A 27852-nucleotide genomic window follows, 5' to 3' on the forward strand; every position below is an offset into this window, starting at 1 on the left:
ACAAGCTGATTGCTTTTCCAGTGGCAGTAGTAGAATGAAATCTCGGGAAAGTGGTCCCCTGTTTAATCAAGAAAGATCGGATGCCCGTTGATTTGAGAGGAGTTCTCTCCAGTATATTGAAATACATTAATATACCGGTATTTGTAAACTGTGGTGATTTTTTTAAAAGTTTTGCCTTTCTGTGATCGATAGAACTGAATGTAATGAATTCGTCTTCGTCTGCACTGTAGCAAAGTTAGAGCCAAGCTACATAGCTGGGAGGATAGGTTTTAAAAATCAAGAATTTAACTCTCAGTTTGTCACTGTCCTAAATTTCACAGGGGAATATGCGACGATAAAGGAGCTGGTTGATATACGCGAAATAAAATAAAAATAAAATCTACGTACAAAGGAAAAATGAGAATGAGAGGAAAAAAGAAGGCAATAGAAGGGAAATCCATATTATTTTTATAGGGTGAGATGGTAGAGCGGAGATGAACAGGCAGGAAATTTAGCCGGTCTTCTGCTTTTTCCGCTTGCCTTTGCCCTTGCTCTTGCTCTCGCTTCGCTTCACGGCCCGCAGCTCCTTCTTCATCCTTGGATCCACCATCTTGTAACGTCCCTTGACACCCTTTGGCCGGCCTTGAATACCCCGATTTCCTCCCCTGGCCACGACAAGCTGGGCAGGCTTCCGCTGTTTGCCTACTGCCTTGCTCATCAGCTTCGCGATAGACTGGGATTTTTCCCGCTCCGTCATATCGGATGTCTCGGCAATGGCCGAGGCCTTTTTCTGCAACTTCGCCAACTGCTGCGCAGCCTTTGCCTTCTTCCTGGCCTTTGCCTCGGCAATCTTCTTGATTGGGCGAGCATCAATGGCTTTAAGTCGTTCGCGCAAAGCTTGAACTGCCTCCTTTGTCACTGGAAGATTGGGTGTATTGTGTTTCTTTTCGTCATCGAGGAACCATTCAGGTAGAGAGTGCGAATCGTTGAAGGTGCGTTTGTTGAAGCCGTCGTCCAAGAGGTCGGATTTACTCTTTTGCCTATTGACGAGCTGCTGTGCAAGGGTCATAGCCTCCGCAGTGATAAGCCCAATGTCTAAGGCAGAAATAGCAGTCAGTGGATGGACGAGAAAAAAAAAAATAAGAGATGCAGGAATGCTTACTGTTATCCCTTGACTTTTTAACCCCGTCCTGCATGTCATCCTCCCACATGTCGGCATCTTCATCTTCACTTTCTCCAGCCGCCACCACCTCAAAATCGTCACTGTCCTCGTCGTCAGATCCATCCACAGCTTCGTCTGCTTCCTCCTCAGCCTTCCGCTTCCGGGTACTAGCCCCATTTGCCTAATGAATGAAACATGTAAGCCACAAGTTGCTATCCGCTTTGCTTGATAAGATGAAAGCTACCTCTGGTTTGGCATTCTCCTCATCCTCTAGTTCTACCATATCCACTTCGTCCTCCTCTTCCGCCCCCTCTTCCTCTTCCTCTTCCTCTTCCTCTTCATCCTCCTCCAAGCTCTTAAAGAGGGGTTGATCAAACCATAGTGCTGCTTTCTTGCTCAGCTCCCCTTTTCTGGGCTTATCTTCGTCCCCTTGCTCCAAGCTCCTTAACAGGGAGCCTTTCTTCTCTTTTCTCCCCTTGCTGTCATCTGCAAATCTCACGCGCTTCTTGCCATTTTCCTCCTCGCTCTCACTGTCGCTCTCACTTGTGCTGTCACCATCTTCTTTTCTTGCCTCATTCGCATCGTCTTCCTCCTCTGAGTCAGAAGCAATTCCCGTCCACTCCCCTTCTTCATTTCGCATTTTCTTTACACGATACTTGGCGTCTCGTTCCGCTTGGCGCTCCTTGTACTGCTCGTACATCTCATCCAGCTGCGACTCAAGGCGGTCTGTATTATCCTCGTCATCGTCATCGTCTTCAAATTCCTCTTCGTGTGGGTCTTGACTCTTTCGGGTATTGGACAGACGCGATTTTTTACCGGTATCTAGATGGATATCGCCATCCTCGTCCTCCTCAAGCTCATCGAGGATGGAGTCCGTAAGGGACATGTCGCCTTTGCGCAGTTTGCTAAGTGCCTGAATGGCCCAACAAGATTCAATAAGATTAAACTTACATCAAAGTTAAGAGGCAAATAAGGCTCGGACATACCCCATCTTTTTCAATCTTTTTCAAAGAGAATACCTCACCATCGCCATTGCTTGCCTGATCTAGAGCGATGTCGGTGGGGGCAATCATATTGAGCTGCATACGCAAAACTTGTTTCTGCCGTTTTTCGTTGGCTTTTCGGCGCGCGCGTCTCAGACGGGCCTCTTCGCTCTTGGCGAGGGAGTCGAGCTCCTCGTAGACAGCATCCTCATCTGACTTCTCTCCTTCCTCCTCGGGTTTTTCCTCAGGTTCCTCCTTAGACACCTTCTTCTTCTCATCCAGACCCACCTGTGCATGCATCAACTCGATTAATAACACAATATCGACCGATAGCCCATAGGAAATGGCTTACCGCTTTGCGAGCTGCTTGCCGCCATCTTAGCAAGTTACGGAAATCCTTCTTACCAAGCACCTTTAAATCTTCACAGCACGCTTTGATTTCGTCGTCCATACAGCTCATGGAAAGATATCTAGAAACGGCATCGGTTAAAAATCGAAACTTGGCCTCATCTCCCCTTCCAGAAAAAAAAAATACTCACTCTTTATCTTCCCCATCGAAACTTATTTTGTTCACAGTCGACAGGATCGAGATGGGGTCATCCGATCGAATAAACTCAGAGGCCGGCACGGATTTGAAAAGGATGTAGTCACCATCGTCATATCCATCACGCTGTCTTCGTTTTTTCTATGAGGCAGAGAGGGTGTGAGCTAAGAATAACAACTTCCGAAATGCGAGAGAATTAAGGACCAACCTCAGGGTGGAAAATATCAATCTGCTTGTTGCTTGACTGGGAAAGATCGATTTCGGAGAACACAGCCTTGGGATCCAGGAAGCGGGGGTCGATTTTTTTAGGCGCAAGGAAGTCTTTGCATACCACAAAAATTTCTGCGGAAACGTTTCTGTCAGCAGAATACCATGTAAGCTCACCCCAAGAGGCAGAAAACGCATCTAGAGCAGGTCAAGTTACCTGGAGGAGGGGGGTTTGGTTGCCTCGACTTTTGTGAACAATTGGTTGAAAACCCATATTAATTTGTTGTAGTCTTTAGAACGAAATACTTTGGTGACGAAGGTTCCGCCCTTGTTCAGGAATTCGACGGCAAGCTTTAGCGACATAAGCACAAGTTCTGACTGGGAATATGCATCTTGAACCCAAGCTGTACCGACGTTTGGGGCACCGTCGTGAAGAACTCTGGAAAAAGAAAACAAAAGAAGATCACCTTAGCCATGGGCAAACTAAAGAAATAATAAGAGAATCCGGAATCATACACATCAGCCTTCCAGTGTTTCAAGTGTCCACGAAGCTGTGCTCGACATTTATCCGTTGTAATATCTTCCTGCATAGTGATGACATTTGGAATCGGTTTGATGGCGGCCAAATCCACACCCACAATTAAACTGGACACGGGCATGTACTTTTGAGCAACCTGCAGCCTAGTAGTATCAAAGACTCATATTAGTCCATTTCTCTCCATCACACCTTCAGCAAGTGGAATTACCATCCTCCTGGCGCAGCACACAAATCAATCAAGCATCGTGCTCGCTCCAAAAAGTTATATTTTTTGTTAAGTTGGATCAGCTTAAAGGCCGAACGGGCACGATAGCCCTGTTCCTTAGCCAAATGATAGTATTTATCCAAACGCCCTAGTCATCGGAAGAAGGTTAGGATCCCATGGCACACAAGCGGGCATGCAATAAGGCATCATGGTTTACCTTTGGCTGTTTTCTTGTCTCTTTTACCCATTATGAATTATATATAATGAATAGATGGGATCCAAAGTCAAAATACCTTGCAAGAAAATTTTGTTTACTAGAGAAATGCACAGTCATGACAAACAGTCACCGAGAAAGATCCTTCAAAATGCGTCGATCTCTCCCTCCTCACCACCGGCTGTGCGAAATCAGGCCAACAGAAGCGTAGGTTCATGTGTCCATACCCTGTTCACTTGATGGAGGTTAATACGGAGCTGGTGAAATCGATCGGGATCGACAGAAATGCGTTTTGGGGTGCACCTATTATTGTATTTAACTCGAAACTTGGCTTTGTTGAGATGCTATGTATCAAGAGGCCCCATTTAATGAACTATAGTATTTTACAAGTGAATGACAGTTTGACCAAGCGCCGTTCCGGGTTAGTCCTTAGAAAAGGTCGATTCCATCGTCTATCCTTTGTTTGAAGTTAAAACTATATGCTCAGCATCATGGCCTTTCTTAATATTCTGAACAGCGGTCATACCATGGGATTACTAGTAAAATTAAGCCCAGGATGCTCAAACAGAGATGTAGGCAAAGTCGTTTAATTTCTTTTCTACTTCCACCTTTCGTGTAAACTTAAAGAGAAGAAAAAAAAAGGAAGACATTTAAAAGAAAAAAAAATCTCCAAAGGGAAACATATGGCCCCCAAGTGTATATAAAAAACTGTATAAACTAGAGATTTGGAAACCCAAGCAAGGCAAAACCAGATTAACGTGAAATACAAGGAAGTTAAGAATGAGTGAAGAGGAAGAGGCTGCTGATCACACTACAAGCATAGAAAATGTTTTAGCATACACTCGGGGGAACGGGTTCAATGGAGTTCAAAGTCAAGCCCGGCACTTACTTGCATATTTCTTCGTCCAATCGTGGGCTATCCAAAAGCAGAGAGGGTTAGGTAGAAGATCCTCTTGAACGAAAGGCAACAAAATACATACCCGTGGCGATTGCGGCCTTTTCATTCTCCTTCCAGTGCTGTGCCACGTCGTTGGCGAGAGGATCGTCTGGGTTTGGTGCAGAGAGCAGTGCCTGGATAGAGAGCAGCACCGTGCGGATCTGAAGAGCAGGGGACCACTTGTCTAAAATTTGGAATGCACGGCCATGTCAATGAATTTAGCATCAAGAACATCAAGCGCCGTCGTTCCCCTCTTCCATTACCTTTCAAAATATCCAAACAGATCCTCCCGAGTTTATCGATGTTGGGGTGATAAATCTTGGTCAAAAAGCGGACCTTTGGCGGAGCCATCGGGTATTCCTCAGGAAGAAAGAGCTCCAGCTTGAAAATACCACCTAGAATGAGGCAGACAGAATCATCCATCACGTCGATGTAATACAGAGAGAGGAATCTTAAAGCGTACCCTCAAAGGGAGACTGGCTCGGTCCCGCCATGACGACATCAAAATACCTCAAGTTATCTTCGTGTGGTGTTGCGCTGATGCCGGGAGCCGGTTCGGCCAAGAGCCGCTCAGTCTCCTACTCATCATTAGGAATGAGGTTAGTGTGAGAATGAAGAGCAGAAAATGGCTAGGTCACCCACCTTTACTATACGCTTGGGCAGGGCCATGATCTGGTAATCGTAGGCTACTGGATATTAACAAATGAAATAGAATTCAGCAAGATCCAACGAAACCACACCCAAGATCTCTCTGGAATGGGAGGAGGGAGGGAGATAGATAGTTACCGGTCTAATAGAGAAAATACTAGAAGGATGAAAAGGAGGAGTCAAGGAGAAGAAATCCTCAGACTTGGGCCACGATTCAAGCGGGAGGTTGAGGGCAGACATCGGGAAAAAGCTTGAATTGACAAGTTTCTTGTTCATAACCAAAAACTCTATTGGCAAAAGCGCGAATATATAGATATAAATAATACGTACAAGAAATATAGAAAGGAAAATTAATGCTCTTAGGGGGGGGGGGGAATAAGGAAAGATTCGTTAGAATAGGAAGATATGGAAAGAAGAGTATTTTTCTAGGGTTTTTTATATACATCTAAACAATAAAAAATGATCATTTCTGGATTAATCTAGAAATCTATGCTGAACTATTGGTGCTGAACTATTCTAGGAAATGCAATGCTCTATGCAATATGGGGCATTCCGGGGCGTCCGCCGCTTAATGGCCTGCCCTCGCGGTTCACCGACCAGAGGGCCGAGCCGCCGATTGATTTTTTAATGCCGTCGGTCAGAGCGACGGCGGTGGCAGGGGGGAGCACGATGGGCGGTAACCGCAGCTCCTCGATTTCCTGCTGGCCCGGTTGTGGCTGAGGGTTGGAAAGCGGGGTGAAGTTCTTGGGCGACGAGGGGGTCGATGCAATCCCTCCGCGGGTGCTCCCCACGTTCGTATATTCCATGCGAGGCGAGTTGGGCATCGACATGGACCCTAATGCAAAGGAACCAGGCGGTAACGGCATTGGCTGTTGCTGGAACCGAGGCCCTTCTCCGGGGAGGTTCATGCGTAAGCTGGCGTGCGACGGGCCTCCCAATTGCCGGCGCATGAGTTCTTGGCGCAGCAGAGCATTCTCGCGTTGGAGCTCGCGGATGTAGTCGGCAGCCAGCCGCAATACGGTGCCTTTGTTGGGCCGCTGCTTTTGGTCCGAGGAGGAGGAGGAGGAAGAGGGGCAGACCAGCTCCGAGATTTCGAGGATGGTGTTGTTGATATTATCGCGGCGACGGCGCTCGACCACATTGTGATTCTCGCGGCGGCGAAGAATGCGTTCGATGGCAGTTTTGCTGTCGACATCGTTCCTAAAATCCACAGCCAATGTCAACACAGGCCTTGACATGAGGGCATGAATGGGGGGGGAGCCTACCTGTTGAGAATGTTGACCCCGTTGACCTTGTACGTCGACTGCTTAGCCTTCCGGCCGCCCGTCTTCTTGATGGCGGACGACGGCTGGTTGGACGAGAAGTTGAGGAACAGAGGCTGCTGCGAGGGATCGACGTCTTCGCCCGATTCGGGCTCTAATGAGGATTGGCGCGAGGAGGCGGCCGACGAGTCGTAGACGTGGAAGGCGGGCTGGGCGGAGGGATTGAGGGGGGCCATGGAGGCGGCGGCGACGGCGGGCGAGAAGTTGGAGGATGGAGCCATTGGCGAGAGAGCGAGGAGCAAGCGAAAGCAGCAAGAGAGGCAGGCGAAATTGTTTACCGACAGGAATCCCATGCACCAGTCCAATTCATCTCCGACTATCCTCGTTTGTGTCTCTGTCGTGAGAGAAAAATTGGCCTGAGGCCGAAAAGGGGACGGCCTTTTGCGAAGCTTGCAAGCCTCCGTTGGTGTGGACCAGTGCTTGCGCTATTTTTGTTCACGCTTCGTCGCCTCCCCCTCGACGGTTTCGGCCGGAGATGGGTGCATGTGCAAGGCCGCGGACCAGCAAGCGGCCGCCCGAGAAAGGGAAATTGGGCACGCGATAAAACTTCCGCGGCGTGCAGTCACGCCCGCAAGGCCGGCCCTTGGTCATGTTTGCTCACCCGCCTGTTTTGGAAACCCGGCCGAAGCGTCGGCCTGACGAGGGATTTCTGTCTCTGATAACCCGCACAAGCGTTGCGTCACATGCAGCGTCGAATCATGGGCGAGGCGAGGAGCCGGCATTTGAGAAAGCGAGGACTTCTCTCGATGCCGGCCGTTCTTTACCCTTCTTTCAGGGTTTTCATGGGGATCGAGTGTGGAGGATTGGCCAAGGTAATCTGATCCTGCGCTTTTCCCTCCACCCCGCCCCCCCCCTCTCGGCCGGGGAAAAAATACTCCCGACGTCAAACGTCAATTTCGAGGATACGAGGGCGAGGCGCAGCAAGTCTGCATTCTCGGTACTAGAGCAAGTCGGCGGGCCTAGCAAGATGAACTTCCTCTTCGAATCCGGCACATCCCTCTCTCCTCGCCATAGCAGATAGCGGTTAGCCATGAAGTTCAGCAAAGGTGCGTGCTCTCCTGGATGGATGGATGGATGACAGGTCGAGAAATGTCGGGTTGGATGGCTTCTGTGAGCCCAGATCGCTATCAACCAAGGCATTTCCGTTCATTGGCAAACATCTCGATGCTCATGCTTTTAATCTCCAATCTGTAGATGTCAGCTCGTCGCGCCGTAAGAGCCGGAAAGCTCACTTCTCGGCCCCCTCTAATATCCGCCGCAAGATTATGAGCGCTTCGCTCTCCAAGGAGCTGCGCGAGAAGTACCATGTAAGTTCCTACCTCAGCTCGCGATCAAACGCTCTGCGCCGATCACTAATGTCTCTAATGGATCAATCCAGGCTCGCTCCATCCCCATCCGCAAGGACGATGAGGTCATGGTGGTGCGCGGCTCGTATAAGGGTCGTGAGGGCAAGGTTGTACAGGTGTATCGTAAGAAGTGGATCGTCCACATTGAGCGCTTGAACCGCGAGAAAGTCAACGGTAGGAGGCCCGATGTCCTCATTTTGCGTTGGCCATTGACTCACTAGGCGATATTATCTAAATATGCTAGGCTCCACCGTCCCCATTGGCATCCACCCCTCCAAGGTGGTCGTGACCAAGCTCAAGGTCGACAAGGATCGCAAGAGCCTCCTGGAGCGAAAGGACCGGTCCGCTTCCTCCAAGGGCAAGGAGAAGGCAGAGGATGCCATGCAAGAGGTATGTGTATATAATGTAGGGGGTGAGAGGAGGAACCAGAATGTTTCTAATATTCAATGCATTGCCATTATCTAGTAAATGACCTAGGCGTGCTTTTTGATATCGTTTTGCTGAGGAAAACAAAAAACAATATAAATAAATATTTTTATTCTTTTAAACATACCAACTTGGTTCCATTCGAATATTAAATTCCAATACTAATGCACATTAGTCGAAAAGAAGAATATTAGCCAACGAATACCTGTCATTTATTTAATTTTTCGCAAGTGCTCTCCTGTGGCAAGCACGGTGAGCTCGTCTCCAATCGACACGGATCCGGCTAGGACCAAATATCGGTTAGTGTCCCATCCATCTGTCTATGCATCTAGTAACCGAAGAAATTCCAGAGCTTACAGGTTGTCTTCATGACACAGTTCATTCCAAAGCAGGCGGTGTAAGGCGCCCCCTTATCCACCCGCCTGTATCCCTGAAGGGTCCTCTGCGGCTGGTGCTTAGGGTGGGGCTCGCCGGTCTCATGATTGACGTTGGGGATGGTGCAGCGTGTGCATCTGCAAGCGACATGGTACTCCACACCTCCAATGGTAAAGCTTAGCCAGGTGTCTTCGGAGAAGGGAGAGCATCCGCTCACCACCACATTGGGGCGGAAGTGTAGAATGTGAACGGGCGTCTCAAGCCGAGAGTTGAGATCTTCGAGAGATGCCTCGGAGATCAGAAGCATGGGGAAATAGTCTTGAAACGCAGACTATACAAAACAAAAGAGAAAGCGGATTGGCAGGGTTGAGTGGATTGGCTTGTTGGCCAGGATTTTCGTTCTTGGCCACGCGCAAGCAAGCAGTATTACCTGTGCCTGGAACCCTAGCTCTTGCTCACTCGGAGTATGATGCTCCACCTTACGGATACCCTCCAAAGACTTGTGCACGAGCCTGACCTCTTTTCCGAGGAACCGGCTTAACCACTCGGCAGCTGCATCGCCCATGTCATAGGCATCGACCTTATCCGCCCACACTTGCACCACCACCTTACGTTGTACGATGGCTTGTCTGGCAAATTAAAGAAGTAGTGAAAAAAAATTTTTGACCGTGGAGGCGACGGCCTACTTACGTTGGAACCAGGGGAAGTTCCAATTCTTCCATTCCAGGAGCTGTAAGAGTGAGTGTGCCTCCCGTTGGGTGATTGGGGTCTTCGTGTATGTTGGGGGTGATAAGCACCATCCTCGGAGACTCGCGTTGCGAGAGCTTGTTCATATCAGAAGTTATAATAGCCCATTGCCTATCATATTTGAAACCATCTACATCGGAAATATTTGGAGATATTAAAAAACAATCCAAAGGCAACATGGTCGATGGAAAAACGCTTAATCACATTGGTTGATGGTGAGTGAGGTCTGAGGCACACCTCGGCACGATTTAATTGGATAGATATAGAGCTAGCAGAGGGCCAAAGCATCATGAGAAACGGCACAAAAACCTCATGGGCCCAGCCATCACTCAACGAGGAATTACCTGGGAGACTTTGATATGTTCAGTCACCATCGCGTCCTTCACAACCGCAGGCGAAGAGTCCAAATCTTGCAAATGGGTGCCTTTATTTGGCCACGGTCTATAGATATATATATATATATATAAACTCAAGACCAACGCTGACTCACAAGGAGTGCTCTGTGACTGCCCAGGAGATGCAAATCAAGTCCCTATTCGCCTTCCGCTCGAGCATTCCATGACTGCCAAAGCGGAAGGCGAATCTAATCGATGCATTTACCAGACGGCCTCTGATTGGCCAGTTAAAAATAATAAGGTAAAAAAGCTTGCGCTTCTTATGTCCATTATCTCATGTAACGAGAGTTTTAGTTCATCTGCTGGATCGCTTCTCTCCCTCTCTTTCTTCCTCCCCTATCGGCCCCTCCATCGACTTTAGAGATCATCTCGCATCATCTGTAATAACTACACACTCATCTAATACATCTATACCTCTATTTCCCCATATCCCTTAAAAATAGACCATGCGGCCCATTGTTGCTCTCCTTATTTCATCTTTGTTTACTTTTGCGTATGCCTTCGACATCAATACCGTGGATAATTCCACTCGCGCTCTGTTCCCGACCTGGTGCACTCATCAAAAAGCATCGTGCGAGAACATTTGCTATGAGAATGGCCTGACGACGCAAGCCAATAACTGCGATGACAAGACTCTCGCGTACCACTGCATCTGCAGCAACGGCCTCGCGCCGAATTCTTCGCAATACACTCAAACGATTCCCTACTTCATATGCACGACAGATCGCGAGGACTGTATTCGTGGATGCAAAATAGCTGATGCCACCTGTGTGGCACAGTGCCATGCTAGAGCCAACTGCACTGCAACCGAGCCGAAAAAGTAAATATCCCTTCATTAATGTTAAGCACACAATGGGGCTGATTCCGACATCTTGTTTTTTAGATACAATCGCACTAGCACTAGCACCATTGGCATGGGAACCCCCAGCAGCGTCAACCCCGCCAATAATCCAACCTCCACTAAGCCATCGGGTATCTTTGCTCAGAGCGATTCGGCTTCCTCCGGCATCAATATCGGGTTTGTGGTGTTTTTGAGCGCTGCGGTGTTCTTCTTCAGTCATTTCTAGACAATCCGTCTCGGCCGTGTAGAATATCACTCCCCCCAAAATGTCTACGACTCTTGCACGTTTAAGCTTATATATATACTATGCTTATTCTCTTTTACCTATTTCATTAATGGTCGTTCACATAATTCTCTACTTATATATCAAGATATTTTCCAGAAACTATTTTATTTCTATTTCTATATCTATCTCTATTTCTATTTTATATTCTCTATTTACGCAACTTAACATATGCCTTCTTTTCTCCTCCTTAATACGTTTATATTCGACCAGGCCCTTATTTTCCCCCCCACTTATGACGTTCCACTCTGACTGTCTCTAAAGCATCGTCTTCAAATAAAAAAAAATAAACCCCTTGACTTACTTATTTATCCATGCTTGCTCCACGATGAAATCTTGAGTAGTATAGCCGCATTCCATGCATGACGGCACCAACCTAAGATGAGTAAATTATGATTTTGCGGAAAAGCCCATCTAAGACCTTTCAGAATAGCGGCCTGCCTACTAGCAATGGTCCGGCGTTCCGATCCCTGTCCTCTTTGTCATAGTTTGTCAGGCACTTATGCCGTAATATGTTTGCTGCCCCTTGCATGAACCGTCCTCCCAAACCACAGTTGCGTGCAGTGTTCAGACCAATGCAAACAAGCGCTGAAAATAGGAATCAGCATTCGACATTGCCCAGGACGGAGAGATGCAGAGCCTGAAATGTCATGCCTGGCCGTCCCAAGTAAGGTTCTGCTTGCTCCGGGATATAGTTGAGTCATTGCCGAATTTGCCCATCCAGGCTTTCATTTAGAGACGTCTGGTTCAACAAGCCCTGCCACAGCCAGGTCCACCGACTCGTTTCTCAAGGCCATCGACAGATATAGAAGAATTCCGTCTTGTTTTACCTGACAAGGCAATAGACCGACCTTTAGAATAGTGAATTTAACCCGAGAATCTCTGAAACTAAGACTAAGGAAATCCCAGAAATCTGTGGAGGGCAAAGTTGAAGGGGAGGGGGGGGGGGCGGCGAAAGTCATAGGGAAGCCAGAGAAGGAGGGGGAAATTGGGCGAGAACAAGCAGGTCTATAGGTGCCGCGGTGGGCCGAGCTTGATCGTAGAGCTGGGAGGAGAGGGAGGGATGGGAGGCGGAATACGACTCCGAGGCGCAGGACGGGCAGTTGGGCTGTGGCTTCTGGATTCGGTATGAAGAGAGCTGAAAAAGGGAGAAGATCCCGTCTTTTCAAGAAGAGCAAATGCTGGCGAGGATTCCTCTGGGCATCTTCCGTTTGACACACACTCTGAGTCATTTGAGTCAAGGCAAATTTGATATCCGAGGATACTAAGCGAAATTACTCCTCGTGAAATTTTGAAAGTGGATTTCCTTATGCTCACCAATGAAAATTCTATAAACGGGAGGGGGGTCTCGTAAACATAAATTTTCCTTGGACTTTCTTTATTTTCCTTACTCTTTTGGATTTTTTTTCCATCACTGAAAGATGTTGACTGCTCTCAACCATTTTACCAAGGCTTGCCCTTTCCTCAATAAGACCTCGGTCTCCACTCTGAGAAGCCTCTCGACGAAGCCCGCCATGGGCGAGAGTGGCATGACCAATGCGCTCCTCTCGGCCGCAGAACGATGCCCCGTGATGCACAAGGCCCTCGTTGCCCGCCAGTGCGCTCATGTCTCCACCACCTCGCGGGCGGCGAAACCCGTCTCCTCCCGGGTCAATGCTGCCGCTGTCAACGAATCCTCCCCATTCATGCAACCTGTGCTGGGGACGAAGGCGGTCGAGGGTAATCATCTAGCAGTTTATCAGGAATGATGATAGGCCATGTACACTTAATTAATTGACATTCCAATAGCTTGCCCTGCGCATCAAGCCAAAGCATCGTCGACATTCGACTATGAGGCCTTCTACAACGAAGAGATCGAGAAGAAGCACAAGGACAAGAGCTATCGCTACTTCAACAATATCAACCGGCTTGCCCAGGAGTTTCCCCGTGCGCACACGGTCAACGAGAAGGATCGTGTCACCGTGTGGTGCAGCAACGACTACTTGGGCATGGGGCGTCATCCGATGGTGGTCGATTCGATGAAGTGAGTTGCTTTTGGATGGATGTGCGATCATCCCCATCCTCCTCCCCCTCCCGATGGCTGACCTTCTCTTTGCGTCTGCATCACAGGAAAACGCTCGATCGCTATGGTGCTGGCGCTGGTGGGACACGAAACATTGCCGGCAATGCCGCCCTTCACTTAAATTTGGAACGTGAGCTTGCTAGCCTTCACCGCAAGGAGTCCGCGCTCGTTTTCAGCTCTTGCTACGTGGCCAACGACGCCACCCTCAGCACCCTGGCCTCGAAACTTCCCGGATGTGTGATATTTTCCGACGCCTCCAACCACGCCTCCATGATCCAGGGGATTCGCCACTCGGGGGCTCGCAAAATGATCTTCCGGCACAACGATCTGGAGCACTTGGAGCAGCTTCTCCAGTCGGTGGATCTGCACGTCCCCAAGATTATCGCCTTCGAGTCGGTCTATTCGATGTGCGGCTCCGTGGGGCCGATCCGAGAAATATGCCAGCTGGCTAAGAAGTATGGTGCCATCACCTTCTTGGATGAGGTGCATGCGGTGGGAATGTACGGCCCCCGGGGGGCGGGTGTTGCTGAACACTTGGACTATGAGATGAATGCGGCTTGTCCGCTGCCCAAGCCGGGCTCCGCCCTGGACATGGTCGACATTGTGACGGGCACGCTTGGAAAGGCCTACGGTGTGGTCGGCGGGTACATCGCTGCCTCCGCCTCGCTTGTCGACATGATTCGCTCCTACGCGCCCGGCTTTATCTTCACCACCTCGCTGCCGCCATCGGTGGTGGCCGGTGCGCTCACCTCGGTTCGATATCTGAAAGAGTCGCAGGTGGAGCGCCGCATGCAGCAGCTCAACACCCGCGAGTTGAAGCAGCGTCTGGCGGACCTTGACATCCCCGTGGTCCCGGGGCCGTCCCACATCGTGCCCGTCCTGGTCGGGGAGGCCGAGGTGTGCCGATTTGCCTCGGACCAGCTCTTGCACGACCACAACATCTACGTGCAGGCCATCAACTATCCCACGGTGGCCCGGGGCGAGGAGCGCCTGCGCATCACGCCCACCCCGGGACACACCCCCGAGATGATGGACCAGCTGGTGGACGCTCTGGTGGACATCTGGAAGCGCAACAGCCTGAAGAAGGTGAGCGACTGGCGCTTGGAGGGCGGTCGCGCCAATGTGGGCGTCCAGGGCCAGGAGGTGAGGCCGGTGTGGACGGAGGAGCAGCTGCAGGTACAACCCTGCGCCGCCTAAGAGGGGCCTCGCTCCAACCTCACGGCCGACTTGCCCGGCTTCCCACCACGAAATTAATTATGTAGTCCATACCTCCATGTTTTGTTGGTTTTGTTTAATTATCCTCCCCCCTCTTTTCAATGGCAATGCAAAAAGATAGTAATATTTTAAAAAAAATCAGAAAATGTTTTGATATATAGTTTGACATGGCCCCCTGCATGTTTTTTTAAGTTTTCTCTTTTGAATGGCCCACGAGAATTGCTTGAGCACATAATAAATTGAAATTAATGCAGATAGCCATGCCCCTCCTACGAAGCCATGAGTAGAACGAAAAGAATCCATGCAACTTAAAAACTGAATCAACATATATATATTATATATGTATATATAGATTTAGGGGCATAGTGCGTAGAGACAGGATAAGATAAAAAAGAGAATTTGAACATATATAATAATATTGTACTAATTGGGAAGATAAAAAAAAATTATTATGTATATTGAAAAGCCATAGAAAAAAAGTATTGCGGATTAGGCTGAATAGAAGGGTCAAAATAAATACGAGAGATTAGGTGATAAGGGGGTCAGAGAACCTAGTCCATACTGATGAACAAGAGGCGAAAAAAAAACAAGGAGAAAAGCAGGTTGAAAGGGGAAAAAAAAAGGCGAGAGAATATACATGCATAGAAAAAAGATTGCTAGTTAAATATACCAAGTCTTTGGACGATAATACCCGTTATTCGAGGTGTCATAGTCGAACGAGGAATCCACCAGCCCACTCGGCCCACGATCTGTGGCATGGATGGAAGTCTGCCCAGAGCTTCCAAAAAGCGACTCTGAGGACGTTGCATGCCACCGCTCCAACCACCGACGTAGCCAAAACCGCCGCTTACCGCCGGTGCTTTCCGCGGCCTCGCTGCCCGTCCGCTCCAGCCGGAGGCAGACGAAGGGCCGCTCCATAGGATCTGGAGGGGTGCTCTCGTACAGCCGGTCGGCCCAGCCTTGATAGATCTCGTCCAACACCCGCTCCACCTCCGGCATGGCCATCCCGGGCATGTTGGTGTCCTCATCGCCCTCTTTCAGGCTACGCTCAAAACTCGGGCGTGTGGTCGCCTCCCAGCTGCGCACGCACTCTCTTGCGTACTCCATATCGGTCAATTGCCCCCGCTCAAATGCTTCCCAGGCCGGTTGCGCTTGCCAGATCACATGGAAGTCTCGCACCCTCCACAGATGACACAGCTCCAGTAGCGTTTCCTTCGTTTCCCGAATGGTTCTGCAATGGTAAGGGAGAGTCATCCTCAGCATCTGCTCTCGGGTGAGGCGCCCCGCAGCTACCATGGCCCGGAGCGCCTCCTCCAGCGCCTGCACCATCTCGACGCATGCTGCTCCGCTCTCCGACGCGGATGGAAAAACAATGACCAATTGGCCTCCAGGAAGGAACTCAGCAGCACGCAAGTATAGGAATGTCAAAAGGTCGTCGTGGGCCCGTCGCTCGAAATGCAAGCGTTCAATGGGGGACACCTCCGTTGAGAAGGAAAAGACGCTGGATTTTAGGGTGGTGGGCAGCGTGGAGAGGAACTGAAGGGAGGAGATGGAGAACCCCAGGTGAAGGTATTGATCTAAAGCACGAAAAGGGGGCGAGTTCACACCCAAATATGAATCTCTTTACCCACCTACCGATATCTCTCCCTCAAAGGGCCATCTCTTACCTGGGAAGAGCCGGCGAACCAGCGATCGCCCAATGACATGCGGAAACACATTGGAGCGCATCATCGGCTGTCTCAAACTCGACACCGACTCTGCTCGCCTGCTTCGAACGGAGACCGTTTTCTCCGTCGTCGTGCTCCGCGACAGCCTCTTCATCTCGCTCGAGGCGGTATCCTCGTCTTCGCGACCTTCCCTCCGTTTCTCCTTCTTGTCGGATCCATCCGCCTCGGAGTCCCTCTCCTCTTGCTCCTCATCCCTCTCTTTTTCCGGTTCCTCCAGGATGGCTTGCGGCGTTTTCAGGGGCTTTCGACCCATGGCCCCCGGTGATTTCACCGACATCTCTGCGTCTTCCTTCGGGGCCGTCTCCTCATCCTCCGACGGCGAGAAATAAATGGCGGGCGACTTTTTCTTTCTTCTTGTGGGGCTTCCGACCTCGCTCGCATCTGTTTCACTCGAGTAGTCCACGTGCCGGAATTCCTTAGGTGGGGTTCGCGGCGGCAGGGCACCCAGACTCAGGGAGCGCTGGTTTCGCGAGAACCTGTTAGGAGGAGTATCTTGGGGTTTACGAAAGTAGGAGAGATAGCTTCTTGATGGTCTGGAGAGTAGGCTGTTGGGGCAAGGGGAGAAGGGAATAAAAGGAGGGAGGTTCAGTCTACCAGCGTTGGGCAATGTAAGGACCGTGATGCAGCGTATTTACTTGAAGAGAGAGGAGAAGTCTGTTTGCGGGGTATCTACATGCGAAACTACAAAGAAGGGCTGAGGCAGTGATTGGCGCTTCCGCAGTTTTCCGGAATGGGCCCGAACAAAGCGGCTCTCGAGGTGAGGGAGGGCCTCAGCTACGGCTGCCATTCCATTCATGCCTGTTCCCATTCCTGCGATGAGGAGGGGTGGTCACTGCATGTTAATGTAAACAAACAAGGTTGCCAACGCTTACCAAACTCTGCGATCTGGAAGGTGTTGTCGTCCTCTCTCGGGAGCGGGCAGCTGTCGGCTATTTTCCAAATGTCAGTGACCAAGATTGGACCTCAGCAAACAACATGGAGACACAGACCTGCCCTTCGAATGGCGGGTAGAATACTGATCATAGTCATTTGGAATGAAGGGCTAGAAAATGGTACACAACAATACAGGGGGGAGGGGGAAGTAAACAGGGCGATAGATTACTCAGCCGGAAGTCAATGACTCGTAGGGCAGAACGAAGCTGAAAACGGAGGAGAAAGGGGAGGAGGGGAGGCGAGGACGGGCGGAGGTAAAGACCAAAACCTGCTGAGCGGTGGCCAACAACACACAAAAAATTATGGAGCTGAAATAGGGAAACACGTTGCAAAAAGTGGAAGAAGGGGCGAAAGACATCGATTTCCTTCCACGGCCGCGCTTTCGACAGTTTATAAAAGTCGCGGGAGCAGGGCAGGTTGTTTGTCCTCATAAAAGCTGCAAGTTCGCTAATATAGCATAGATTGGGCTCTTTAGCAAGGATTTTAGGGTTTATTGCCTGCCATTACTCAAAAATTCGGATGATGACGATGCAGGGAGGCCGAGAGGGTGAAGCCCCATGGTGCGCATCCGCTGAGCTCAGCGCCCAGCTGCCTTGAGTGGTATCAGGCCGTCCCCTCCCATGGGGCTTGGTCCCATACGAGCCTGAGGTTGTTCAAATAATATACAATGCCCTTCCCACGGCGGTCCCATAGTGCTTCTCCTTCTCATGGTCGCCCTATTTAATGCATTTATATAATCCCATGCGTTTGCTCGCCGCAACAGTCCAAAAAAAAGCGGATGTATGCGCCCCTGGCACTACAAGCTGCAGCGCATTTTATTTATTTTTCGTTCTGCTGGTAAATTCAACCTACCTATTGTGTATAAAATAAGCCATCATCGTAATTAGCCAATATGGGTGGCAAATAGAGTTGATTGGGATATGACGAAGACGGTGTTGAGGGCAGGTGGCTCCGAGCCTGTCCTGCCCCTACCCTACGCGTCTATCGAATCCTATCGAAAGAGTGTGGAAGGAGAAACGCGAAAAGGTTTGAACATCCATCCATCCATCCATCTTCTTTTATCGAGACGCGTGCACCCCAATATATAAAAGAAAATGGCACAGGCAGCAGCAGCAGCACCAGCTCCCCAGCAACAGCAGGTCTTCAAAGACAAGGAGAAGCCTACCGAGGTACGGCTTAGCAACATCCTGGCAGCCAAAGGTAGATCCATCTCGGCTTTAATCTATGGCATCTGTGCGCTTAACTGTGTTTTTGCTGCTTAGCTGTCGCCGATGCCGTGCGCACTTCGCTTGGTCCGAGGGGAATGGACAAGATGGTAAGCCTGATCTGGCTCTCGGTTTTATGCAGGGAGATCTAACGAAATCCGCGAATATTCACTTAACAGATCAAGACTGGCAACGGCGAGGTGGTGATCACCAACGATGGAGCAACTATTCTTAAACACATGTCGGTTCTTCATCCGGCCGCAAAAATGGTGCGCCCTTGACCACACAATATGGACTAACTCTTGATGATCCATGTTTTACTCACATTGAATATTCTTTTAGTTGGTCGATTTGTCCGCTGCTCAAGATGTGGAGGCTGGCGATGGCACAACATCGGTGGTTGTCTTGGCGGGTAGTTTGCTTTCAGCAGCCGAAAAAATGCTGGCAAAAGGTAACCTTCTCAGCATTCCATCCTTTTCGTCCACGAATGCTAATTCGTGTTTATTTAAGGAATTCACCCCACCACCATCGCTGAATCCTTCCAGCGTGCCGCCCAGAAATCTGTAGAATACCTCACCGACATGGCTACCAAGCTTGAACTGTCCGACCGTGAATCCATGCTCAGGGCAGCAAGTACCTCCCTTAACTCTAAAGTAAACCTCCATCTAAGAATTCGGGCATTTCCAATTTTTTCTAAATTTCCCCTTCTTCTCAGGTCGTCTCGCAATATTCCTCGCTTTTAGCGCCTATTGCTGTGGATGCAGTCATGCGAGTGATTGATCCTACCACGGCGACCAACGTCGATCTGAAAGATGTGCGCATTGTTAAGAAGGTTGGCGGAACCATCGACGACACCGAGCTAATTGACGGGCTAGTGTTGACACAGAACGTCATTAAAAGCGCAGGTGGGCCCACGCGGGTGGAGAAGGCCAAGATTGCCCTTGTACAATTCCAGCTCTCACCCCCCAAACCAGATGTAAGTGAATCAATCCTCCTCCTCCTCCCTCCCCTCCCAAACAGAATATTGAATACTTTGTTGTTGTTTCAGATGGAGAATCAGATCATTGTGAACGATTACCGCCAGATGGATAAGATCCTCAAGGAGGAGCGCCAGTACCTGCTCAACATTTGCAAAAAAATCAAAAAGGCCGGATGCAATGTTCTTCTCATCCAGAAATCGATTCTGCGTGACGCAGTGAACGATCTGTCGTTGCATTTCCTGGCGAAGCTGAAGATCCTCGTGGTCAAGGATATCGAACGCGACGAGGTCGAGTTCATCTGCAAGAGCACCGGATGCAAACCGATCGCCGACATTGACTCCTTCACCGAAGACAAGCTTGGATATGCAGAGCTGGTCGACGAGGCGGAATCGTCCGGCGCCAAAATCCTCAAATTCACCGGGCTCAAGCAGGCACAGCCCCAACAGGGACGTACCGTCTCGGTATTATGTCGCGGGGCGAACCAGCTTGTGCTGGAGGAGGCGGAGCGCTCGCTCCACGACGCACTCTGCGTGGTCCGGTGTCTTGTCAAGAAGAAGGCCCTGATTGCCGGAGGAGGCGCTCCAGAGATTGAGATATCGCAACGGCTTATGGAGTATGCAAGGAGTCTTCCTCGCGGGATGGAGGCGTACTGCTTCCAGGCCTTTGCAGAAGCGCTAGAGGTCATTCCCACCACGCTTGCGGAGAATGCGGGCTTGCATCCGATTGCGATCGTGACCGAGCTGCGAAACCGGCACGCAAAGGGGGAGAAGACGGCGGGGATCAACGTGCGCAAGGGCACCATCTCGAACATCTTGGACGAGAATGTGATCCAACCCCTGCTGGTGTCGACGAGCGCGATCGAGCTGGCTGCAGAGACGGTGAAAATGTTGCTGAAGATTGATGACTTGGTAAGTGCATCCTGTATCGAAATTGCTTCGACGTCACAGCCCAACCTAATATTCTTGCTTATTTTCTTTTTTCCCTTGCACGTTCTTCTCCGATATTAGGTGCAGACACGATAAACATGCTCACAAGGTATACGATAAGAAAACATTTTCTTTATTTCTAATTTTTTTTTATTTTATTTGCATTGAAAATATTCCTTGTTTTAGTTTTTTCTTCTCTTTCTGTTCGATAAACTGAAAATTTTAACTCTCAATATATGCAACCCTTCTAATTTCCCCCCTAAATCTGACCGAAGGTTTCTCGTCAACTCAAACAAGAGAGTTTTCCATACATAAATTACCCATGATTACTTTAGCATGTGGTGAGTGTCCCCGAGAGGGAAGGGCTTTTAGGTAAGAAGAAGAGGGAGAGCAAGAAAAAGAAGCTATTCATTAAGCAATGTAGATCAAAACGAGGATGTACCATCCCTCCCTGGCCTAAAATGGAGATAATTTGAATTGTATGAAGAGAGAGCGGCCATTGAACTCAATTCACCTTGCACCGGTTACCGGATGCATAGCAAGTGCAGAATCTAATGCTTGCTTCAGAGGACTAGCTTCTCCATGTCATCTGGGCAGGCTAGCTGCCGCGGGCTCTGTTAACAAGGCTGCTTCAGAAGATGGGTCACGGATGGCCGCGTCCAGCCCAGCCCTTGGCCAGTCTCCCCCGCGTGCAAACGGTCTAGGCCTTGGAGCAGGGTCCACAAAACCAAACTCGCCTAGATCATCGGGGTTCAAGGGGAAGGGAGTATTTCTTCCCTCCCCTCGACACAAGATGGATATAGGGTTTAGGTTAGAGGGGAGGGGAGATCGTGTCATAGTTTTCCACGCTTTCGTTCTTAGCTTTTCGGCCGCCGCTCCTAACATAATGTCCCTCCAAAGCAAGTAATCAGCGTGGCAATAGTTGCTCTCTCCCTATTATAGAAAAATTTCAGATTGAGTTGATACGTCACCCTCCGAAATGAAGATATTCTCCGTCTTTCGATTCCAATGCACTTGGGGCTCAATCTCGTTACACATGCGAACTTTTCGGCGGCCGACCCAATGAGCGATTTTAGCCTCTGACTTAGCGAAAAAGGAGAACGGCAGACGCAGAAACTTCTCAATTAGTGCTTATATAAAGAGCGGCGGTCACCCCGCTTCTTCCCACCAACTCATCTTTACTGAGCATCCTCCTTCACTAGCAAACAAATCAGCTCTCTCTAAACTCTCTCTCTCTCAAAATGACCTGCCCTTGCAACTCCTCTGCCAACAACGCCTGCACCTGCGCTGCCAATGCCTGCGCTTGCCAAAACTGCACCTGCACCAACTGCGCCTCCAAGACCAGCTGCAACTGCGGTGGCAGCAAGTCCTCATGCACATGCGGCAGCAACTGCAAGTGCAGCACATGCCAGTAAGCCGCTGTGGTGGGCCTCACGCTCTTCCCATTGTCGAAGACCGGCGTTTGTTTCAACCTTATAACGTTACCCATTTTGTTTGAGAAATAAATCATGTGTCTTTAATTTGTATAATAAACCTCCTCTTGATCCCTCATCCTTCTCGTTTGTCTTAAAGGTCTTGGGCGATGAAGCTCATTAGCAAATAAGCTGTACTAGCTATTAGAGAGATTCCGAAACTTATATCTGGAAGAAGCCCTGTCGGGCGTGTCTCGAGCCCCTGGCAGAGCCTGTAATCTTTCAGGTGATTGCATTAATTGATCTTTTTCTTGGTCGATTCAAAAGGATGACCATTCAGCACTTGAAAAGAAAAGAAAGGTGAATGTTTCCTTCTATGGAGAAATAGATATAGCTTTTTATTCAGTCTCTATTACTGTGGAAAAAACGCTTTCATGTATCAATAAGCTGAAATTCTGAGAAAGAGTAAAAATATTTATTATGAAATGAAAACGCGCTTCAATCAGTAAACCTTGAATTTGTTAGTTTGCCTCGAATCGGACGAATATCCTTCTTGTGGCTGATATTCAACTTAGAGAGAATGAGTGGCTTGGCTTCCGCCTTGAAATAGGATCTAAGTATTACTTCGCGCTGTGAACTGTGAAGGAAAAAAACAAGGATGACGATGAATCTCTCGCTCTACACCATCAAAGCAGTGCTCATTCTCGATAGCGATGGAAACAGAGTACTTGCGAAATATTACGGCAAGGATTATGCTTCCCTGAAGGATCAAAAGGCATTTGAACGCTCGCTGTTTGATAAGACAAAACGATCGAGTGGTAATTTCCGATTCGCGTCCTCCTATTAGAGTATCGAGCAACGGGTAATGGACTAACTTATTTGTCACTTATAGCCGAGATCATTCTTTTCGATAACCACATTGTTTTATATCGCAATAACATCGATGTCTTTTTCTATGTCATCGGCTCATTTGATGAAAATGAGCTTATCATCGCGTCTGCATTGAACACTTTTTACGAGGCCGTGTCCCTCCTTCTCAAGTACGAAAACCATACATTTAATTTTCTTTGATGAGATCTTTATTCATACTCCACTATTCTATATGTAGCCATCAGCTCGACAAGCGCTCCATCCTCGACAACCTGGATTTAGTCCTGCTAGCTCTAGATGAAACTGTAGATGATGGGTAAATAGCACTTTTTATTAATCTTTTTTTTTTCCCACATTTTTGTCATCGCTAATTTTATCCTTTATTCGCTCAGAATTATTCTCGAGACTGATCCTAACTATATTGTCTCGCGGGTTTCAAAACCTTCCGACACCGTCGACATTCCTCTCTCTGAGCAAACTCTGATGCAGGCAGTTCAGACAGCACGCGAGCGCTTGGCCGGCTCTTTGATTAGATAGAGCGGATCACTCTATGGCGTCTTGATTACCCATTCGTCTTTTATTTGCTCCTTGTTATATTTTCATTTTCTTGGGTATTCTTATCTGCGGGGCGATTTTTAGAGTTGAGTGAAAATTTTCCTCTTGTATCTCATATTCTTTTTCTCTCTTTTTTTTCGAGTAAAAAAATACTTTTTTCGCTTCATTAATCTATACAGGATTTATTTTGGTACTGGAGGCTATTTGGAGTTAACTATATAATAATGAAGGTATTATTATCGTAACTTGGCGATGTCTTAGGCTCATGTAGGGTTATCCAGATAAGAGCTCTCTTAAACACTTGCCTGATGATGATCTCCTGTGGGTATTCTTCATGCCACAGAAGAGGGAGAGGAACCAGTGACAGCTTGATCAAGGAACACCAAAATCTATACCGCATAATAGTAGAAATCTTGGGGTAGTGTATACTCTGGTCACTTAACTAGTAACCTCTTTCCCCAAGGTCATTTGTCGCATCTTTCTATCCCCTTTCCTGAAGCTCCATATCCGTCATAATTTTTTCCATAAGTAAATAAATTTCCCATAATCAAGATAATCCAATACATTGGCACTAAGGAGTGTCTGTCTCAGTTTCCCACTCCCCTCTTGGTTACTTGGTTAACTTTAGCCAGCATGGTCTTGTATTTATATTTGGCAAGACCATTTATCCTCAAAATATTGACATTTAACACGACTACTTAGAGTCCTTGGGTTGGCCCCTTCCCTGGAGACAAATGTTTGGGTTGATAGAGTGGAGGACTAGCTAAAGGTGAGCAATGCTACATCATCAAAGTTTCATTTATTCGATTCTTAATTACACTTGCAAACAGGAAAATAGCTAACTTGTCAAAGTCGTTAGCATCAGTATTGGAGGTCTCATCCACTTTGCCCAGGGATGTCACTTTATTAGCGTTTCGCTTTATAACCACCATCCACAACGAGAGTCGCGCCGTTCGTGAAAGAACCGGCTCGCGACGCCAAATAAATACACGTTCCTACAATGTCCTCAGGCTCTCCGCCACGTCCAACGGGGATCAATGTGCCCACCATCTCGGTATTGTAATGCTTGGTTAATTCAGTGGGAAAATAGCCTGGAGCAATCGTATTCACGGTGACGTTGCGTTTCCCGAGATCAACGGCCAGAACTTCAGCCAAGCGATGAAGGGCTGCCTTGGATACCGAATAGGGGTATGTCCCAGGCGTCAGAGGTAAGATGCTAGCGACTATCGATCCAATCATAATCACACGACTTGGGTCTTGGTGTGTGCACTTTGCAGTCAGAAGGGGAATAAGGCTATACCAAATAGAAGTCAGCTTGGCAACTATGTCTATAGGCTCTTTCTTCTCCTCCTACCCCTCCTCTTTTTCCCTTGTTGTGCGAGAAGAGTTTCAAAAGAAATAAAAACTTACGCCTGCGTTAAAAAAAAGGGTGTGTTTAGATTGAGATTCAACACAGAATCCCACTTGGTCTCAGGAAAAGTGTCGAGCTCATGGTGGCTCGACGTGCCAGCATTATTCACAAGCACATCTAGGTGATCTTCGCGCTTCTCTAGCTCCTCCACTAACCTCTTTATCCCTTCTGACTTGGTCAAGTCGGCAGGGATGCTGACACACACACCTGGTCCCTGCTGGCTAAGTTGGTCAGCAACCTAAGAGATGAAAGTAGAACAAGAGCGAAGATTTGTGCTTGAATCTTGAGTATGAAATCATTGCTCAGCTTGTTCTCAATATTCTACCTGATCGCATACTTCAGCCGTACTGCTTGAAATATAAACCTTAGCACCGTTGGAAACAAAGCCCTACAAGAAGAATAGTCAAAATAAATCTGGCGAAAGAAACCAATGTGGTCGATAGTGCCGAGTCGTTCATCCTTCTCCTTCCTATCGCCGAAGCTCAGCTCCACTTACTGAAGCTATCATTTTCCCTATGCTATACAACATCAAACTCGATGTTGTCAGCTTAAAAATGGGGGGCCTGAAGTTACAAGTGCCTCTACTCACCCACGGCTCCCGCCTGTGACAACCACAACTTTACTTTTCACGCTGAAGAGTTGCGAAATATCCATGGATGAGTTGAGATAGAATGGCAGAATCTAGCACCATCGAAATTGTAAAATGGGCAAATGCCATTTAGTTCCCCACTGTTAATATTTAGGCGTTGAGGATCATCAGTAGGTTGCATAATGGGATGGGCGATACTTGCCGCGGAACGGATTGATCCGAGATCCATGGAAATTGGGTAAGATACCAGGGAAAACTGACTGAAACCTAGATGGTCTAGGATCCCGATCGGCAATATAATTCCCACTCTACTCACATAGGACCAGCATTACGGCTGATAAACATATTAGCGGGTCAGGTCCAAATGGCCTCCTATAGATATAATCATCGATGGTTGAGATAAATATAGCTGCATATTCATCAAGAATTGGGGAGACACATCTAAGAGCATTTAGGAATTTTCAGCTCCACTGTAAGCGTTGGATGTCCGCCATTTCTGGGCCAGCTTTGTCGGCTACAGATTCTTATTGATGATCACCACGTGGCCGACCGATTTAGTGAAGCGCATCATGGCTTAATAATATTCAGCCGTTTAATATTATTAAACGGGTTGTGGCCACCTTACTTCACTGAATTTTCAAGCGATTGTGAACAATTCAGATGATAGTTCACTTAACCGAATCTCTGATGATGATCTCCTATGAGCATTTTTCGTGTTATTGAATAGAAAGTACCAGTGAAAGTTTGATCAAGCACCAAAAATCATACTGCATATTAGCAGAAATATCTCGGAACAGGTGTCTACTACAATCACCTATTCTCCTCACTAAGGGGTGTCTGCCTCAGTTTCTCTCACTCCTCTTGGTTACTCGGCTAACTTGAGCCAGCCCGGTCTTGTGTTTATATTTGGCAAGACTATTTATCCTCAAAAAATTGACATTCAGCACGACTCCAGGTTAGGGTCTTTGGGTTAGCTCCTTCCCCTCTATCAACCCAAATGTTTGTCATTTGGGTTGATAGAGAGGAAGACTATCTAATGGCAGACAAAGGTATGGCCTCAGCTTCATTTATTAGATTCTTTGCATGCTTGTCAAAAAGATATGGGGATAGCTTGTGAAGGTTGTTTGCACCAGCACCGGGGATTTTAATCCGCTTTGCCCAGGGATGCCACTTTATTACCGTTTGGCTAGATAACCACCATCCACCACAAGAGTTGCTCCATTCGCGTATGAACTAGCCCGCGATGCCAAATAAATACATGCTCCTACAATGTCCTCGGGCTTTCCGCTGCGTCCAACTGGGATCTCTGCTAACATCTTCTCGGGATCGACCCGCTTTGCTAGTTCAGTGGGGAAAAAGCCTGGTGCGATCGCGTTCACGACAATGTTGCGTTTCCCAAGGTCAGCAGCCAGAGCCTTAGTCAAGTGATGAATCGCCGCTTTGGATGCAGCGTATGGATAAGACGCAGGAGTACGGGGCAAAACGTATGCGGCTACCGATCCAATCATGATAACACGACTTGGATCCTGATGCGTACACTTTGCGGTCAGAAGAGGAATAAGACTATATCAAATAGCAGTCAGTATTCTCATGCATAGCTCTCTTGCAATTCTGTGTATTTGCTCTTTCTTCTTCTTCTTCTCTTCTTAACTAATTTGCGAAAGGAGTTTCAAAAGAAATATAGACTTACGCCTGCGTTAAGAAAAAGGGTGTATTTAGATTGATACCCGTCACATAGTTCCAGTCCATCTCGGGAAAAGTGTCGAATTCATGGGAAGCCATCGCGCCTGCATTGTTCACGAGCAAGTCGAGGTGATTCTCTCGCTTCTCCAGTTCCTCGACAAACTTCTTAATTCCCTCTGGCTTGTACAGGTCGGCAGGAATGCTGACACACACTCCTGGTCCGCGTGTGCTAAGTTTATCTGCAACCTATAAGGTGAAAATAAATCGAGAGCAAAGCGTTAGGGCTCGTGTTTGAAACAGGTGTGCAGGCAAAGCACCACTAGTTTCCAACGGCCTACCCGATCGCATACTTCAGCCGATCTGCTTGTGATATAAACTTTAGCACCATTGACAACGAAACCCTACACAATGAATTTTCAATAAAAGGGGTTCGAGAAACACGCATATTCAATAATGTCGAGTTGGTGCTGTCCAGATCACCACTTTACTTTCTATCGTTGAAGCTCAATTCCACTTACCGTTGCGATCATTTCCCCTATGCTATATAACACCAACCGATGTCATTAGGTCAAAAGATGGCGCGAACCTGAGGACATGGGCGCTTCTACTCACCCTCGGCTCCCGCCCGTGACAACTACAACTTTATTTTTCACGCTGAAGAGCTGAGAAATTTCCATGAATGACTCAAAATAAATTAAGAAAATTTACCACTGTTGATAAGATAAAATGCGGAAAGTGCCAGCTCGACTTTCCCCTGTTAATAGAAAGCGCTTGACAAACATAATGTAGAGTATAATGAAATTAGCAATGTTTGCCGCAAAGCTGATTGGCTAGTGGAGTATGGAATTTGATAAAGGAAAGAATGGAAGAGGCATGCGGCCGTCTGTGCAGTCACAACATGGCCTAGGCCCTTTTCCCCAGTTTTTTCAAGCTTGCCCCGATAACAGAAGAGCGGAAAAGTTAATGTAAAAATACTGCAGAGCCTGCTCTCTTTTCGAGATACGCAATCCATTTTTAGCAAATAAAGCTGGTAGGCTGAAAGGTTAAAGTTGGAAAAATGCATATCCCCATTCAATTATCTCTTTTCATTATGTCTATTCTATTGATCATGCGTTATTTTCACTATTATAAT

The 27852-nt window shown here is 48.1% G+C and overlaps 15 protein-coding genes across 15 annotated transcripts; 6 read left to right on the forward strand and 9 right to left on the reverse strand.

Moving 5' to 3' along the window:
- Positions 1-490: 490 nt before the first annotated feature.
- On the reverse strand, positions 491-3866 carry VTP21DRAFT_11163 (uncharacterized protein; the record flags this gene model as incomplete). Its single annotated transcript, XM_069390579.1, has 11 exons — positions 491-1074; positions 1142-1322; positions 1386-2054; positions 2128-2412; positions 2477-2594; positions 2664-2809; positions 2877-3024; positions 3093-3314; positions 3392-3556; positions 3622-3766; positions 3836-3866. The coding sequence occupies 11 exons, from the start codon at positions 3864-3866 to the stop codon at positions 491-493; spliced, it is 2694 nt and encodes an 897-aa protein (XP_069252713.1).
- A 772-nt stretch (positions 3867-4638) lies between these two features.
- VTP21DRAFT_11164 (uncharacterized protein) lies at positions 4639-5438 on the reverse strand (the record flags this gene model as incomplete). The annotated part of the gene is made up of 6 exons (XM_069390580.1): positions 4639-4643; positions 4722-4748; positions 4813-4953; positions 5033-5164; positions 5233-5347; positions 5412-5438. 6 exons carry the CDS (start codon positions 5436-5438, stop codon positions 4639-4641), a joined length of 447 nt encoding a protein of 148 aa, XP_069252714.1.
- A 512-nt stretch (positions 5439-5950) lies between these two features.
- On the reverse strand, positions 5951-6960 carry VTP21DRAFT_11165 (uncharacterized protein; the record flags this gene model as incomplete). Its single annotated transcript, XM_069390581.1, has 2 exons — positions 5951-6617; positions 6683-6960. The coding sequence occupies 2 exons, from the start codon at positions 6958-6960 to the stop codon at positions 5951-5953; spliced, it is 945 nt and encodes a 314-aa protein (XP_069252715.1).
- An 809-nt stretch (positions 6961-7769) lies between these two features.
- Positions 7770-8553, forward strand: VTP21DRAFT_11166 (60S ribosomal protein uL24; the record flags this gene model as incomplete). Its single annotated transcript, XM_069390582.1, has 5 exons — positions 7770-7785; positions 7934-8046; positions 8118-8259; positions 8330-8475; positions 8551-8553. The coding sequence occupies 5 exons, from the start codon at positions 7770-7772 to the stop codon at positions 8551-8553; spliced, it is 420 nt and encodes a 139-aa protein (XP_069252716.1).
- Positions 8554-8723: 170 nt separating this feature from the next.
- VTP21DRAFT_11167 (uncharacterized protein) lies at positions 8724-10007 on the reverse strand (the record flags this gene model as incomplete). The annotated part of the gene is made up of 6 exons (XM_069390583.1): positions 8724-8794; positions 8869-9217; positions 9317-9515; positions 9577-9763; positions 9838-9901; positions 9978-10007. The coding sequence occupies 6 exons, from the start codon at positions 10005-10007 to the stop codon at positions 8724-8726; spliced, it is 900 nt and encodes a 299-aa protein (XP_069252717.1).
- Positions 10008-10474: 467 nt separating this feature from the next.
- Positions 10475-11095, forward strand: VTP21DRAFT_11168 (uncharacterized protein; the record flags this gene model as incomplete). The annotated part of the gene is made up of 2 exons (XM_069390584.1): positions 10475-10848; positions 10912-11095. The coding sequence occupies 2 exons, from the start codon at positions 10475-10477 to the stop codon at positions 11093-11095; spliced, it is 558 nt and encodes a 185-aa protein (XP_069252718.1).
- A 40-nt stretch (positions 11096-11135) lies between these two features.
- On the forward strand, positions 11136-11414 carry VTP21DRAFT_11169 (uncharacterized protein; the record flags this gene model as incomplete). The annotated part of the gene is made up of 1 exon (XM_069390585.1): positions 11136-11414. The coding sequence occupies one exon, from the start codon at positions 11136-11138 to the stop codon at positions 11412-11414; it is 279 nt and encodes a 92-aa protein (XP_069252719.1).
- A 466-nt stretch (positions 11415-11880) lies between these two features.
- On the reverse strand, positions 11881-12384 carry VTP21DRAFT_11170 (uncharacterized protein; the record flags this gene model as incomplete). Its single annotated transcript, XM_069390587.1, has 1 exon — positions 11881-12384. The coding sequence occupies one exon, from the start codon at positions 12382-12384 to the stop codon at positions 11881-11883; it is 504 nt and encodes a 167-aa protein (XP_069252720.1).
- Positions 12385-12573: 189 nt separating this feature from the next.
- VTP21DRAFT_11171 (uncharacterized protein) lies at positions 12574-14411 on the forward strand (the record flags this gene model as incomplete). Its single annotated transcript, XM_069390588.1, has 3 exons — positions 12574-12871; positions 12941-13175; positions 13262-14411. 3 exons carry the CDS (start codon positions 12574-12576, stop codon positions 14409-14411), a joined length of 1683 nt encoding a protein of 560 aa, XP_069252721.1.
- Positions 14412-15089: 678 nt separating this feature from the next.
- On the reverse strand, positions 15090-17185 carry VTP21DRAFT_11172 (uncharacterized protein; the record flags this gene model as incomplete). The annotated part of the gene is made up of 5 exons (XM_069390589.1): positions 15090-16006; positions 16097-16701; positions 16792-16966; positions 17029-17085; positions 17146-17185. The coding sequence occupies 5 exons, from the start codon at positions 17183-17185 to the stop codon at positions 15090-15092; spliced, it is 1794 nt and encodes a 597-aa protein (XP_069252722.1).
- A 998-nt stretch (positions 17186-18183) lies between these two features.
- On the forward strand, positions 18184-20296 carry VTP21DRAFT_11173 (uncharacterized protein; the record flags this gene model as incomplete). Its single annotated transcript, XM_069390590.1, has 8 exons — positions 18184-18289; positions 18352-18404; positions 18474-18563; positions 18637-18745; positions 18805-18947; positions 19010-19270; positions 19343-20182; positions 20282-20296. The coding sequence occupies 8 exons, from the start codon at positions 18184-18186 to the stop codon at positions 20294-20296; spliced, it is 1617 nt and encodes a 538-aa protein (XP_069252723.1).
- A 489-nt stretch (positions 20297-20785) lies between these two features.
- VTP21DRAFT_11174 (uncharacterized protein) lies at positions 20786-21689 on the reverse strand (the record flags this gene model as incomplete). The annotated part of the gene is made up of 3 exons (XM_069390591.1): positions 20786-21078; positions 21172-21283; positions 21447-21689. The coding sequence occupies 3 exons, from the start codon at positions 21687-21689 to the stop codon at positions 20786-20788; spliced, it is 648 nt and encodes a 215-aa protein (XP_069252724.1).
- A 581-nt stretch (positions 21690-22270) lies between these two features.
- On the forward strand, positions 22271-23019 carry VTP21DRAFT_11175 (uncharacterized protein; the record flags this gene model as incomplete). Its single annotated transcript, XM_069390592.1, has 4 exons — positions 22271-22430; positions 22505-22652; positions 22721-22798; positions 22875-23019. 4 exons carry the CDS (start codon positions 22271-22273, stop codon positions 23017-23019), a joined length of 531 nt encoding a protein of 176 aa, XP_069252725.1.
- A 924-nt stretch (positions 23020-23943) lies between these two features.
- On the reverse strand, positions 23944-25102 carry VTP21DRAFT_11176 (uncharacterized protein; the record flags this gene model as incomplete). Its single annotated transcript, XM_069390593.1, has 5 exons — positions 23944-24331; positions 24448-24686; positions 24774-24836; positions 24945-24966; positions 25038-25102. The coding sequence occupies 5 exons, from the start codon at positions 25100-25102 to the stop codon at positions 23944-23946; spliced, it is 777 nt and encodes a 258-aa protein (XP_069252726.1).
- Positions 25103-26212: 1110 nt separating this feature from the next.
- VTP21DRAFT_11177 (uncharacterized protein) lies at positions 26213-27397 on the reverse strand (the record flags this gene model as incomplete). The annotated part of the gene is made up of 5 exons (XM_069390594.1): positions 26213-26600; positions 26728-26966; positions 27059-27121; positions 27239-27260; positions 27333-27397. The coding sequence occupies 5 exons, from the start codon at positions 27395-27397 to the stop codon at positions 26213-26215; spliced, it is 777 nt and encodes a 258-aa protein (XP_069252727.1).
- Between the last annotated feature and the right edge of the window lie 455 nt (positions 27398-27852).

The sequence above is a fragment of the Calcarisporiella thermophila genome (genome assembly GCF_041956535.1).
Source record: "Calcarisporiella thermophila strain CBS 279.70 unplaced genomic scaffold VTP21scaffold_8, whole genome shotgun sequence".
NCBI classification, from domain to species: domain Eukaryota; kingdom Fungi; phylum Calcarisporiellomycota; class Calcarisporiellomycetes; order Calcarisporiellales; family Calcarisporiellaceae; genus Calcarisporiella; species Calcarisporiella thermophila.